At 43.8% G+C, this 14336-nt stretch overlaps 2 protein-coding genes across 3 annotated transcripts in view; one reads left to right on the top strand and one right to left on the bottom strand.

Annotated features, from left to right (window-relative positions):
- ENDOD1 (endonuclease domain containing 1) overlaps positions 1-7335 on the bottom strand; it is a 24110-nt gene extending 16775 nt beyond the window's left edge. The window contains exon 1 of the mRNA XM_026069406.1: positions 7315-7335. Within this exon, the coding sequence (XP_025925191.1) occupies positions 7315-7335 (21 nt within the window). The remainder of the gene's footprint in view (positions 1-7314) is intronic.
- CWC15 (CWC15 spliceosome associated protein homolog) lies at positions 7326-14336 on the top strand. Of its 2 annotated transcripts, none has more exons than XM_026069408.1 (5): positions 7326-7398; positions 9926-10064; positions 12121-12233; positions 13171-13259; positions 14193-14336. In XM_026069408.1, exons 2-5 carry the CDS (start codon positions 9934-9936, stop codon positions 14319-14321), a joined length of 462 nt encoding a protein of 153 aa, XP_025925193.1. In that variant the 5' UTR covers positions 7326-7398; positions 9926-9933; the 3' UTR covers positions 14322-14336. The 2 variants fall into 2 exon arrangements, with proteins under 2 accessions (XP_025925193.1, XP_025925192.1); XM_026069407.1 differs by lacking the exon at positions 7326-7398 and adding an exon at positions 7430-7528.

Here is a 14336-nt window from a genome sequence, read left to right as displayed (position 1 = left end):
CCTAATCAGTTATAGAAGCTGCTTAAACTTCAACTGGGAAAGAAAAAAATAAAATAAAATAAAATAAAATAAAGAAAAACAGATCAAAACTGAGGAAGGGAATGAACTTTGCCAGGCTCAATTCACTATAGGAAAAGCTTCAGTCACGGTTGAAAACTGATGTTATAAGAGAAGACTGCCTCATCCCTAGTCTGTGCCCCAGACTCCATGCCAAGCCTAGCTCAGACAGAGGTTATGATTCTGATGGTAAAATTACAAGCAAAATCCTCTGGACTTCATTATACAAGAAATCAGATTTCATATCCTGCTGTTTTATGGGATATTGCATCTATAGATCTCAGAGCACAGGCCTTTTGTCCATTATCCACATTTTATAAAGAAGAAAATGTGCAGAAGTTGAGGGGTAGGGATTACACTTCCAAGGTCACAAGCCAATGACAGAATTGGGAAAAAAATGTAAGTTTCCTGAGCTCTGTCCTTCTGCTCTCTGCACTTACACAGCCCCACATAAGCAAAAGTCTCCCCTGAGGTCTTGGTAGCTAGAAATACTGTGAATTTGTAATCAAGAATTAAGCAAGAATCAACCTGGTTGATCCCACTTTTGTGTCAAGAGTTCATTGTTTTCCAAGTTGTTGTTCATTGTTTTCATTTGAATCAGAGTAAACTCGCTTCTGCCCACATCTGAAAGAAACAATACTGAGTGTTCAAAACTCTTACAAAAAAAGACAATTGCCTCTACCACTAGACAAACACTTTGAACAGTGTGTTAGTCCAGTGACTAAGGGCAGATTATCTCAGTGGTTAAGAGCGCTCTTTGCTGGCTGATACTGGCTAGAACCCTCTAAGCTAAGCAAACATTATAGATTGGTGGAATTGGCAACTGATCCTATGGCTTACCTTGTTTTTAATGTGTTTGAGTACTGCACTACCAAGATGCTGCTGGAAAGGAAAGTGTGTTGCATTTCAAATTGATCGGGGTGATATTTTGCTGTTTTACTCTCCTTATAAACTCTTGCCCATATTCCTGGTTTGGAGGCTCAGTATAAATTAGGGGAGTCTGTGTTTTCACATTGGCTGCTCTATTCCTTACGACTCCATTTATAAATAAGTACTTTGTGGTATCTTCAACATTTCAATAACAAAAGTTTTAAATCCAGAAGGGTCTACTGTAATTTAATCTAATTCTTTGAACAAAACAGCTCATATAGTTTCACCTTGTCCCTTCAACATCTTCTGCCAGCCAACATAACATAGTAATGTAATATAGTAAGGGCAGGGTTTTCCAAGAGATGTGCCTAAGTGAGTGAATCACCTTCCAGATGTACCTGTCGCTGTTCAGTGAACAGAAAAGGAGCCTTAAAGATTTGCTCACATGAAGCTTTGTGAGAGTAATTCAACCCGAGAGCTAAATATCTAAAGTTAGGGGAGAAGAGCCCACAAATTGAGGACTCAGAAAGAAAATATTGATAAATACATGAGCTAAAAATAGAGGAGAAAACTAGCAGAGCATTATGGATCCCAGTTCCTAATGTAGTGCTATTGCTAAAAGTCACAGTTTCAGTTGACTCTTACAGAGGCAAGTTCATCTCTACTTCACTCCGCCTGATAAGCTCACTTGTGGAATACTTAACTGGTTTCTTTGTTTCACATCTACACAGAAAAGACAGAGAAAATGCTAAGACAGATTCCACTCTGATGTGTGGATGACAGGCTTTTCCTTCTGGTCAGGCAATATAATGCCAGTTTTTCAGTGTCTGACCACTGTGCTACTGGTACTCCTCCCAGACAGGCAGTGAGACTGACTGAATCACTGTCAGCTAGCATTAAGAAAAGGATAAATTTAGCTTAGCTATTAGTGGAAATGTTTGGCTAACAATTAAGACAGTGTGATATTTTTGCCTAACACTGGATGCAACCATAGCCAGAGCTATGGCCTGGCTGCTAGCCTGTATGTAAATACTGTGTGGGTAAAATTAATCGCTTTGTCCAAACTCGAAGAAAACATTCGATCCAGTAAAAAGAAGAGAGCTTCCATGGAGGTCGGTCTGCATGCAAGACGCTGAGGTCAGGAAGCGTGAGCCATGTGTGTTTCAGTGTGTCACTTGCTTTTGCAGCGTCCTCCCGCCCTGCGTTGCTGAGTTCCTTTCGGGTGACATCACGTCTCTTGTGGAAGCAGCACTGAGATCTCAGCCGAGAGCTGTAGGCACAGCTAAGGCGATAGCGCAAGAAACAGTAAACAGAATGCGCATTCAAAACCAGTGTCTGTCAGACAAGGCAAACAGGAATGTGGAACAGCATGAGCCAAGTGCCATTTTGCAATGCTGGTCCAGGCCAGCATTGTGGTCACTGGCAAAGTGACCACAACTTGCAGCATTAGAGGAAGGTCATCACAGCCTGGGCCAGGCATCTAGATCAGGTCTTCATCCTGTGCCTTTCCTTGCAGGCAATTCCTGCTGCCTCCTGGGATTTTCCCTCTGGTGTGCATAGGTTACAAGATCTCTCCCTCATCGCAAAGCAGGAGCTTACGCCTCCTAAATCAACCCTGAAGTGGAGCTCTGAGGGAATACAGGAAGATGGCAATCCAGGGGATGTGACTGAACACAGAAGCAAAAAGTTGAACACACAGTGTGGTGGAAGTCAGCAGGGAAGAGGTTAAGGGCTGGGACAACTTTGGGCRTATGGCTGAGAAGCAGCATCACAAGCTTTTTACTGCACCAGAGCAGCAGAGAGGGTGTGACGGAGATCTAATAGTGCAAGATGGCCTCGTAGGAAAGCAGCACTGCACTGACTCACGGGCTGAGTCAGAGCTTTGCCAGACCTCTATTCTTTTCCCAATCAAGGAAGCAGCAACTTCCCCAAAACTTCTTTTAAGGCTGCAGTTTGGATTCTGAGCATTCCTGCACTAAGCCGCCACTCATGACGATCCCCTGTGCCCTTCGATGCCTGTAACCCAGTGGGAGGCCCAATCCTTGAAAGCACAGGGCGTCCCGAGGGAGGAAATCAGTGCTGTGGCCTCTCCTAGGCAGAAATGGAATTTTTTGCTGCTCAGCCCAGGCCAGCTATGCCCTGTATGGCAAAAGACTGGCTCTCTCAGGAAGGGAGGCAAGGGAAAATTCAAGCTCAGAGATTTCCATTCTGGCATTGACCCTCTACCCTGCTCAGGAAAAATGCCCAAATGCTGCTCATGGTACTGCACTGCTTTGAAAGAGCAGGTTGCATGGGCAGAAGATCTTCTCACAGACCTCAGTGTGAGACCCAAGAATTCAGGAAAGAAAACTGCCTTGGCTAAAATCCCATCCTGACTCAGGAACAATCAGTGAAAACCAGCAATTAAATATAAGAGCAAAATGTTCAAACGGAAGAAAGGGGAAATAGATAGTGAAGAGTATATATGAGAAGCTTTAAAGAACAGAAGAATGACACAGGAAACGGGGAAAAAAATCCCTGCATTGGCAAGGCTAAAGAGAATAAAAGGGAGTTTTTAAAGTACATTAGGAACACAAGAAATCTTTATAATGTTATAGGCCAAGAAGTAGATGGGAAAAACATTAACAATGATCCAAACAGGCAGAAATCTATAAATGTTTTTGTTCTCTTTTAGGAAGTAATGTATTCTGCAGTCCTTCGATAATCTCAAAGAAGGATCAGCATTTAGGAGAGACACTTATCGCAAAAGTACATACATCCTAGAGTACTGAACGAGATAACTGAAGAATATTGGTCTCTTGGTGTTAGTATTTAATAAACTTTGAATATTGGGGAAACTCCAGAGACTAGAAGAATGTGGACATTGTGGGAATGTCATTCTCCAATAGGAGCCTGAGTTTAGTTGATAAAGTAACTGTGTAGATGTAATGAATTGAGAGTTCGCAAAATGTTTCATTTGTAGTGAGTGCCATTCTGATTGCAAAATGGGTACTAGCAGCACATCTAACACCCCCTCCTGAGTGTATTAGAACTACAGACATCTCAAAAAGCAGTCTCTTAACACGGTTTTCTAACAGGACCCCACAGGGACTGACACTGTGGTCTCTGCTATTCCACATTTGCACCAAGGATCCAGAAGTCAATATAAAATCGCACTGAGAAAAACTACCAAAAAGAATTGCAGGTGGTAATTAAGAGGCCATGCTAATGACACCAGCAAGGGACTTATTTTCAAGCCAGATGCATTTAAAACAACTAAACATATTCATTCATCGAGGAACACAGACCGCAAGAAACTTTCTAACCCACAAAGCAACAACTTTGAGAAGGATTTAAGAACCACCATGGACATGCCTCTGAACTCGAGCACCCAGTGTAGTGGAGGGTGTGGGAAAAAGGCCAATGTGATCCTTACATATATAAACAACTGTAGAGAAACTTGGGGGAGGAAAGTGATCTAATCTCTCTAGTCCACGCTAGTGGGACTGATGTTGAAATACTTCATATATTTCTGATGTTGACAAATTGGAGAGAGTGCAGGACTCAAATAATTGGTGAGAGGAAGGAAATGCTTCTAAAAGACTGGAAGAGTCCAGTCTGCTTACTTTATCCAACGGCAGTTGCAAGAAGAGTAGATTACAAAGTATAAATACCTAGTGAGAAAATGTGCTTTTTAAATTGCAGAGAAAGGCACAGCAAGCACCAGTGGTTGGGAATAAAGCCAGGTAAACTGAAATTAAGAATAAGGTGCAGTTCTGAGCCATGAGGATAATTAACTACTGGAGGAAATTATCAAGGGAAGTGGCACATTCTCCTGCTTTTTGTGTTTCCATAAAATACAGAATACCTTTCTAAGAGATGCCACAGCCAAATTGCTCAGTAGAGGGATAACTGAAGGAGCATCCATGGTGCAAGCTACAGGCCACTGTGTGCAAAGGGATCCAAGGCTCACTGCCACAGGAGGAAAGGAGTCTTTGCCTAAATCTGTTCTGTGATTAGAGCTACCATGGGAAGGGGGAAGACCTGAGTTTTTGTCTTTATCTGGTTGCTTATTTTATCTGATTCCTCTTTAATGAATAATCCTAGAAACAGGATCCAGGAATTCGCATTTGCAGATGAGAGTCGACTGGTGCTCCCTGTCACATATACACTCTCTCAATTAATCCCTCATTCCTTTCTGTGCAGTGGGTCAGCTTCAAAAAAAGGGGTAGAGGGTGCCTAAATACCAAAGCAGCCTAGAGGTGGATGACTGCTGGGGCACTAGTGCTCCAAATGCAGGGTCAGCCATACTGGGGACAGGGACGTACCCTGAAGGAAGGAAGGAAGGAGTTATGAGAGGAGAACCCCCCCCGAGGCTGCCTCCCTTCTCTCCGTCCCTCCCTCTGCAACGCCAAGCTGAATGAGACAGCGGTTGTGCCACCTTGGCTGTCCCAACAATTCAGGCAGACTATACTGCCTCCTCATGGAGGAGCCCAGGTGTGCTAGGGAAATGCAAGAGGAGCTTTGCTTTTCAGGAAGGGTGCAATTATTTTGGGCATCTCCATGTAGGCAGGGACCAGCCAAGGTGAGAATAAGGGGTAAGCCACGGCAGATGGGTGAGCAGATCCTAGCTAACATGCCATCACACCCTTAGGGGCTGCAGAGAGGGGCCAGGCAATGAGGCAGCTCTGACCAAGTACTCTGAAATCTGACTGCTACTAGTACAGCCTTCCTCACTGAAGATACAACTCCAGGGGCAAAGGAGGTTTAAAACAAGAAGTCAGTGAGGTGTTTAGCACTCTTAAGGTTGTGCAGAAAAGCTGAGCAATGGGAGCACAATGTCAACCGAAATATTTGTGACTGATGGCTGTGAGCCTCTTCTTTAAGGCAGGAGAAGGCTGGGGAGGGAAATGGAGCTGGAACTGCCACTCCACAGGCGAGTACTCTAACCACCAGATTATCACATAAAAGTAGGCGGCTGTCCTACCAACAGTACTATTTTAAAAGAAAGCACTGACCAAAGCTGTATTTTGTGTAATACTGAGAGGTTGATCATGGTATCCATGAGTACTGGACATGGTCTGAGAATAATTACTGGATGAAAGCTCTCTGAGCACTTGAGCTAGGGAATATCTTGTTTCTGGATCCTATCAGGCCTCACTGTGAGCAGGATGCTAAACTTAGATCAAAGGAGTTCAAGCCTGGGCAAAACTCTTTATGTTTGGAGATCTTTAAAATCAAAAGTTGCAGACCTGTGAAGGTTAGATATCTCCACAGCCTTTGCAGCAAGACCAGGTAGGGATTTTCAGGTGTCTGCACTCAGGCACCTCCACTCCACCAATATCCTACTTTAGTGTACAGGTCTTTGAGGAATCCAACCCTTTGATTCTTAAACACTTCTCTACCTGTTTGTACTTCACATCTATACAGACCCAAGTTAGACGAAAGGAAGCATGTTGGTGTTGCAGGGGGCAACTTTGGCCAAAGACATTAAGCCATTCCTTTCTTTGAAGAATCATTTTATCTACTCAAAGCAGGGATTGTCCCAGCATTTGAGCTATGAAACTATGAACAACATCCATCGTCACAGGATAATGCCCTGATCTGACGATACTGAATTCTTGACTCACTGGCTGGAAATCTTGACTCTGCTGAGAGGTTTGATCTTGACTCCAAACTGCCTGCAGTGAAATCAATAGCAAAACCATTTCATGGGGTGCTGACAGAGACTTGCAGATAAGAAAAAGCAACGCTGGATGCTAGCTATTGACAAGCGCAGCTCTCAGGAAGCGACACGGGAACTACCGCTTCTGTTTGCGTGACTCCTGAGCACAGCTTAAAATTTATGACAAGCCGCCTAAAATACCCGGCGTGTAACTCCTAACRTTATCAGAAAGCATCAGCAAACCTCTCCTGCTGCCGCCGGAGGGATGGCGGCCAGCCGCGGGCCAGGGAAGGCGCAGCTGGAGGCGGAAGGGGGGACAAACACTGAGGAACAACCGTGGGCAGAGCCAGCGGGCACCAAGCACTGCCCGAGCACGGCTTGGGGCGGCTTCGCACGGGGCGCCGGGGGCACCGCGTGGGGGGTGGCAGCTCTGCGGGCCCGGCGTACCCCCGCGGCGCCACGGGGCAGCCGCTGCTTCGTGCGGCCTCGCCATGTGGGGGACCGAGAAGCAGCAGGGGGGAAACGGCCGCTAAGGAGATAGGGTGTCTGTGCTCACACAGCCACACGGGGGCTTTTGAACGAGACGGCGAGGTAAAGCCCTCCGTGGAGGCGCTGGCTGCAAGGGCCGGGCTGCCCCTAGGCCCTGGCCCTAACGCGCCCCGCAGCGGTGAGGCGAAGCGGCAAGGCGCGGTCGGCCGCCATCGCTACACAGGCAACCATGGGGTCGGCGCCGCGGCGCCCACTTCCGCCTCGGTAGCCAACATGGCGGGCTCCCGCTTCGCTGCCGTCAGGTGGCGGGCGCTCCCCGCCCGCCGGCCCTCTCTATGGTAGGTTCTCCGGCGGTGGCGGGCTTCCGCGGGGTGTGTCTATGGTTCCCGCGCGGTGCCTTGTGGGCACTCGGCGGGATTATGGTGGTCGTGTAGGGCCTGGTTGCGCAGGGCGGGCGGGCGCCACGGTGTAAGTACGCGGCGGGGTGCGGGCCTCGCCGGGGAGCGGGGCGGGCTGGGCTGCTCGGGGGTCGGAGGTGCGCCTGGGGAGGTCTCCGGGGCCGCGGAGGCGGTGGGTTTCCGGGTCCGGGGGGTGCTCGAGGAGGGAATGAACTGCGGCTGGGCTGGGGAAGGAGGGAGAGCGGCCGGAGAGAAGAGCAGGGGTGGTTTGGGGGCGGGGTGGAAGGGCGGCTGTTCCCCAATTTCTGTGTTCAGCACTGGGCAGCGTGCCTCAGTAATATCTGGCATAACCTTCATTTGTGCAGCTTAAACTCTGGATTTAAAATAAAAAGCAGACACATTGATACAGTTGTGTAAGAGGCAGGGAGMAAAGCGATGGTCCAGCATTGGTCATGCTGAATTTTTAGATTCTTATATTATGATTTCAGATTTGGGCTGTCATCAGTTCCAGCGCTCTTGTTCAGGGTCTGCGGTGAATGCAGTGGGGCTGGGTTCAGCAGGATTGTTAGCTTCAGGCATGGTGCTGAACAGACACATTCTGTGTCCCTGGGGCAGTTCAGCTCCAGGCTTAGCCCAGCCACTTTCTCTTTGCTTGGAAGTGAGCTAATAGACCGTGCTTGGCCAGTCCTGGCCTCATGTAGTGTAAAACAGATTCTTCAGTGCTGTATTTCTGAAAAGTAAGAGTGCAGTGCAAAGGTCCCTGAGTTTAGGTCTGTTAAGGCCAAGCCAAACTCAAACTGACTTCAGAAAGAGCCACTGGGGAGCAGGGACAGGATCCAGGGGATTTTTTAATGCTTCATGAAAGCATACAGCCAGGTTGGATCTGGTTCTGCATCTGAATTAATAAATCCCCCCTATTACTTATAATTAGTTCAGGTAAGTCTTGAGAGCAAATGGCTTTCTCAGATTGTGGGTCTGGTAGAATCTGCGCTGAGCCAGAGCTAATAAGGGCTGCTGGGCTCCAGCCGACTTGCCCATTGTCACTGAAATGTGTCTGCAGTTGTTAGTCAATGAGCTGAGGCTAGTTGCCCTGTCAGTGTTACCTTCTTGCTGCTTTTTAAAGGGATTTGTGTCTGTTAACTTTGTTTCCTGAATAGTAGTTCAGTGGCAGTAATAGCGTTCTCTGCGGTGGTATGTTTGTATTCACTGTTAAAGTTAGAAAATATTTTTGTTCCTCAAGTCATGCATTTTCTGGTCTCATTAAAAGTGAAAAATTTAACAAAAAGTGCAGGTACAGCATGAACAAATAATCTTTATTTGTGATAACAAAAAAAATATATAGAACATTATCTTACTTTTTGTCTTCTCTTTAATGTTCTTTAAAATAATTTCTTGTCCTTTATCATCTAACCTTCCATTTGATAGACTGGTGCCTTTATGTATTTCTGTGCATGTCTCTCTCTTGTGTCTTAGGTATCTTTAGTCTGTGATTAATGGATGTGCATATCTTGGTGAATCAGGAGTGAGCATAGTTACAGATGATATATTTAAGAAGGTGCTGTTTGATCATCCAGGTGTTTTTTGGCATTGGTTGTCCATCTTAAATTCTTGGTTCAGTGGGTTGGGATTGCAGTGTCCAGCTCCTGTCTGGCAGTTTTGAATGCAGTGCATGATGGCAGGGTGTCTTTGTGTAGCAGAGGCTGGTTTGAGTCTGTTTCACTCCTTTGCCACAGAATATAGTTGCAATTCTTGGCATCAGTTATTTCATTTTTAGGGACGTGCTGGTGATATGTGAGTTTTTGGAGTTTCTAAATGAGAGCTGGTGAAAACTTTCTTTGTTCAAGCTAGAAGACTTTTTTTTTTACGTAACGGTAAAGCTGTCAAACATCTGCTACCGGAGAAACATTAACCTTATTGTGCTTCAAACAAACAAACAAACAAAAAAACACAGTGCTGTGCCTGCACTAAACAGGGCCAGAAGAAGTGCTAGAGCGTTCAGGACGTGTGACCATCCTAATTTAATTGTCAACACCATATGGTCCATGTCAGCCAGCACTTCCAGTGAYGATACCTAGATACAGTTTGAGTGATAGCGGAGGGACTGTTTCCAGTAGGCAGTATGGATGAGGCTGTCATTGCTGGGGAGAAGAAAGAGTTAAGTTACATAGCTGCAAGCTGTGCTGTACCATTTGCCTGAAGGATAGGAGAGAATAGCTCATCGCCTGTTTTATTTACTTCTATAAGCAAAGTTTCAGATTCTTACTGTACTTCAGCTTTCAGACRTGTTGGAAAAGCTTTTCACTTTTGAAAAACTGTATAGATTCTGTCAATCCTGTGCCAGGTGATAGCCTGTATTGTGCAGTGGGACTTGTCATTGCTGCTACAGTTCCAGGAACAATGTAGCTTCTARTGAATGTCTTTCATTATGAGTTGTAGTAATGACCCCTTTTTGCTTTTGATTCTGTAGTAGTTAAAATGACCACAGCAGCGAGGCCAACGTTTGAACCCGCAAGAGGAGGAAGAGGAAAAGGAGAAGGAGACTTAAGTCAGCTATCCAAACAATATTCCAGCAGAGATCTTCCTTCTCATACTAAAATCAAATATAGGTAAGTTTTGCTTTTCYGTCTCTCTTCTTGCAAAACAGGCTGGAAAAGATTTTTCTGTTGTGAATGCTGCTCTGAGATTTTTTGCAGTAGATGTTCATGTGCTTGACACTGAGTAGATTCCAAATRCTGTGCAGCAGTGCTGAAAGAGTGGGCTGAAATTGTAAGTCTCACAAGCAGACTTAGGAGATTGAATGGATTGCAAGTAATTGGAGAGGTTTAATTTAACTTGTATTTATTGCTACTTATGTAAGTGAATCACCTGAAGCAGGTGGGCATTGGAGACAAAGCATTTCGGGAGGTGGAGTCAAAAGAAAAGCGTTGGGAAGAGCGGGAGCTAACTGAGCTGTTGAGGGCGCTGCCACTTTAGCAAGATGGGATAAGAGGTGTGAAGCTGAGCGCGTCTTAAAAGCAGGAATGGCCCATCTTATATTTGGCAAAGAACCACTGGTGGAGAGACTTAAGGAGAAGCAGGGAAATAATGGAATAGCATTGGGGCATTGGCTTATGTTGGAAACACTGATGTTAAACACTGCAAGTATTTCATGCAGGTGCCAGAATWGGAAATTGCTTTAATCAGTATGAGAGATAATGGAATCTTGTATGAATATTCTCCTCTGTTTCAAGTGTATAATAAATCTTCATTATCATTTTGAAAGATGAAATGAAATTTGGAATCAATGTGATACAGACATGTAGAATTCAGAGGAGATGTGTCAGCCTGAAGATGTTTTTAAACAGCTGATGTTATTCTTGTCAGTGAAACTGCTGTTAAGGTTTTACRTTTGTATTTTGTGTGCAGATGTTTCTGCTCACCCCTCTCCCTCCTGACCCGTTGGTTTTGAGGAATACATATGGATAAGAGAGTTGGAGTGTTTTGGAGAATATTAAAATCAACAGCACAAAAAATGCTGTCAAATGCTAGTTCATTATTACAGGGAAAATTGCTGGTGTCCCTTTAAACAGAAGTGRGACATGGAACACCATGTGCTTTGAGAGAAGTGGGGGGAAATATATATACAGGAATACACAATGTATATTTTAATAAATCCCTTCACTTGACGGGAGGTGGGTGGGGGTTCAGTGTCTTCTCTTCTTCCTCCCAAGTACATAATGCAAAATTACCTTTGTTAAATAGCCAGGAGTGCATCATTGCAAGAAAGGTTCAGTATTTCATTCCATCTCATGCTTGCCTGAATGAGACAGAGTTTTGGAGGATTTTTGCAGCTAAATTGGGGATTCCAAATTCAGGTTTTTAGTTACAAGAGCAAATGAAATACTTCATCATAAAGACAGGCTGTGTGCACAATGTATTTATAGTAGCTYGAGTCTGGGTTTCTTCCAGGCACTCTTATTTCCAGAACTAGGTTCACAGAAAGGTGAAAGGAATTGCTTGTTTTTATTCATTAATTCTTTCAGATTTCCACAGAAAATTCAGCGCTCTCTGGATGGAGCTTCATGTGACTCAAATATAAATAGTCTGTTGGTTTTGGCCAGCATGTTTTATATATAAGAGGAAAAATAGGTATTTATAATATGTTTTACTGAAGCTAGTGCTTTCACTGGTCCCCCCCCCAAATTTTTTTTTTTTAAGAGGCATGGGACATTATCTGCTATATCTCTTGGGAGGAGGGTTTAAGAAAAATATGCTCTAGTTTCGATCTTATCTGTAAGGCCTCAGAAACCTGGTGTGTGCAGTAGTAACTTGGAATGGTATAACTGTGTGAGGAAGGTTGGCTGGAAGGCTGGTGTATGTTGGATAGGACACTGGGCCTGGATCTGCTGCAGAATAGCAGAAGACTTATGACTATATCTATAACCTGTAGATATTTCTCTTAGTTTTGCAGGAGTTAATGTAGGATTTTTTAATTCATTTGAGAGCCACTGGAAGGAGCATGTAATGTGTAATACATACAGAGAAGGAGAATGATAAAGAGAATGTGAAGAAACTTATGTCCGAATGGTACCCAGGTCTTATTCTTACTTGTTCATCCCAAGGTGCTACCAGTTGAAGACTGTCAACTTCAGCCTTTTCATTAACTCCCTCATGTTGTTTTAGACAGGCCACTCAGGATGCTCCTGAAGAGGTGCGTAACCGTGATTTCAGAAGGGAGCTGGAGGAGAGAGAACGGGTTGCTGCAAGAGAAAAGAACAGAGATAGACCAACCAGAGGTAAAAATAAGTCTTTAACAAAGAAACAAAAGTCTTAATACCTTTGCATGGCATTACTCTAACACAAAATTCCATGTTGTAAGAAATTTGCACGTTGCTGACAGCATGTCGTGTCGGTAGAACTGAGGGGTTTGGTCTGATAGTTCAGAGCTGTTGACCTGCACAGGAATGTCCCTTGGCTTTCACGCTGGCTTCATGCTAGCAAAAATCTAGGCCAGCCAGTTGAAAAGCATAGGCCATCAGGCAGGCCAGCTGATACCCTATGATTGTAATGAACTGGCAACAAATACGTACAGTTAATAAAGGGCTTTTTTGTACTCRGACAAATGAGATGGGAAGGAGAAGGGGAATGACTCATCTTCTACTGTTGCAGCASCAATGAAACAATCACGTTTTAAAGTATGTGATACTCTTCAGGTACAATCGAAATGAAAATCAAAAGGTTAATTGAGAAATAGTCATTTTTAATCTTAAGCTTGACAGAATTTAGCTACTGTTTGTGGTTTAGAATGTGTGAAGCTTACATAGGTTTTATGAGGCTTTCAAATTTACACACCAAATCAGATGTGATTTGAATGAAACTAAGAGRACAGTAATGCTTTGGGGTGGTCCATAAAGGGAACACTCCAGTTGGATATGTAGAATGGGGATGTTTCTCTACAGTTTCTTCTYCTGCTGTTCTTTTTTCTTGAAATAGTGACTTGAAAAAACTCTTAGAGGATAAGTTTTGAGTTTGGATTTGTTAGTGCTTCCCTTGAGGATATTTCCAAGGGAGGAATTAGCATGGGCATTAARATTAAGAGGTGACAAAAACCAAAGCATAAGTTCATATCTCTTAGTTGAAGATAGGGTAAACTGTCTTTTTTTTTTTTTGACATTAGATGCTGTAAAATTAAGTGACTTATTTTCTATTTTTATTTTAAATCTTATTCATTAGAACACACAACATCATCCTCTGTGTCTAAGAAACCTCGGCTAGATCAGATTCCTGCAGCAAATCTTGATGCTGATGATCCACTTACAGATGTATGTATTTTCTTCTGTCTTCTCTGTCCTGTCTTTCTCCTGCCTTGGGAGAAGGCAAATCCTATTAATTTACTATTAATAGCATATGTATTTTCAGGTCTGTTAAAGGTTTAAGACAGGTAACTGCTAACTGGTTCCAACCCATCTTCTTTCTTCAGTTACTCTACTCTGGTGGGAATACTAGTTCAGAGGATTGTCTAAATACCATCCTATAATGGTGTCCTTAGAAAGGAGCAAGCATGCTGTTACTACAAGCATGTAAAGATTAGGAAATTCAAAATACCACTTAAAGGTTGGGGAAAGAGTGACTTTTTAGACTCAATGAACCACTGAATTAGCTAGAATTCCACAATGCCAGAGCTGTTATACACTGACTGTCTGCATAAGCAATGGATTCTTGCTTTTGGTTCCTTTCTTTATGCTGACATCTGGTATTTGTATTTAGTGCTGGACAGTAGGCTGAGTGTTTTTTGTTTGTTTGTTTCTAAATCTTGTTATATTTGGTCACATCAATATTGGATGTGGTATTCAGGCACACTATTATGATGACTTAGGTTACAATGATTAGAGAGTGGCTGAGGACAGTCATTTTCTGGAATCTGTTAGCATGTCAACTGCTGAATTATAAATAATGAATTGCAGTCATCCAAATAAGAACAAACACACATTGTGTCTTGGCTTTACTTTATAAGAACAAATAAACCATTTGTATTGCATTTGCTGTCACTACAAACATCCAAGTACTTCAGAAATCAGCCAGCAGCAAATTGCAGCCTTTAGCTGGGCAGACCAGGACTGGGTTTTGTTGACCCCCCCCCCCCCACACACACACCCTCAGATAAGCAATATGTCTCACAGTAACTTTCAGAATTAAAAGCTGGTTTATTAAATTACATAAATGAGCAGCTTCCTGTTTCCTTTCATTGCTATTAGGAAGATGATGAAGATGAAGACCTGGAAGACAGTGATGATGATGACACTGCAGCTCTTTTGGCTGAACTAGAAAAAATCAAGAAAGAGAGAGCTGAGGAACAGGCTCGAAAGGTAAAATCTCACCCATAAAAGAGCCTTCATATT

The sequence above is a fragment of the Apteryx rowi genome, unplaced genomic scaffold (assembly GCF_003343035.1).
Source record: "Apteryx rowi isolate R43461 unplaced genomic scaffold, aptRow1 scaffold_294, whole genome shotgun sequence".
Classification (NCBI taxonomy): Eukaryota; Metazoa; Chordata; class Aves; order Apterygiformes; family Apterygidae; genus Apteryx; species Apteryx rowi.
This window is presented reverse-complemented; position numbering and strand designations above follow the sequence as displayed.

Bases quoted from the DNA above. Each gene is read 5' to 3' on its own strand.
- CWC15 (XM_026069408.1), top strand. From the start codon at position 9,934: ATGACCACAGCAGCGAGGCCAACGTTTGAACCCGCAAGAGGAGGAAGA. The intron at 10,065-12,120 runs GTAAGTTTTGCT...ATGTTGTTTTAG, and splicing joins CATACTAAAATCAAATATAG to ACAGGCCACTCAGGATGCTC. The intron at 12,234-13,170 runs GTAAAAATAAGT...CTTATTCATTAG, and splicing joins CAGAGATAGACCAACCAGAG to AACACACAACATCATCCTCT.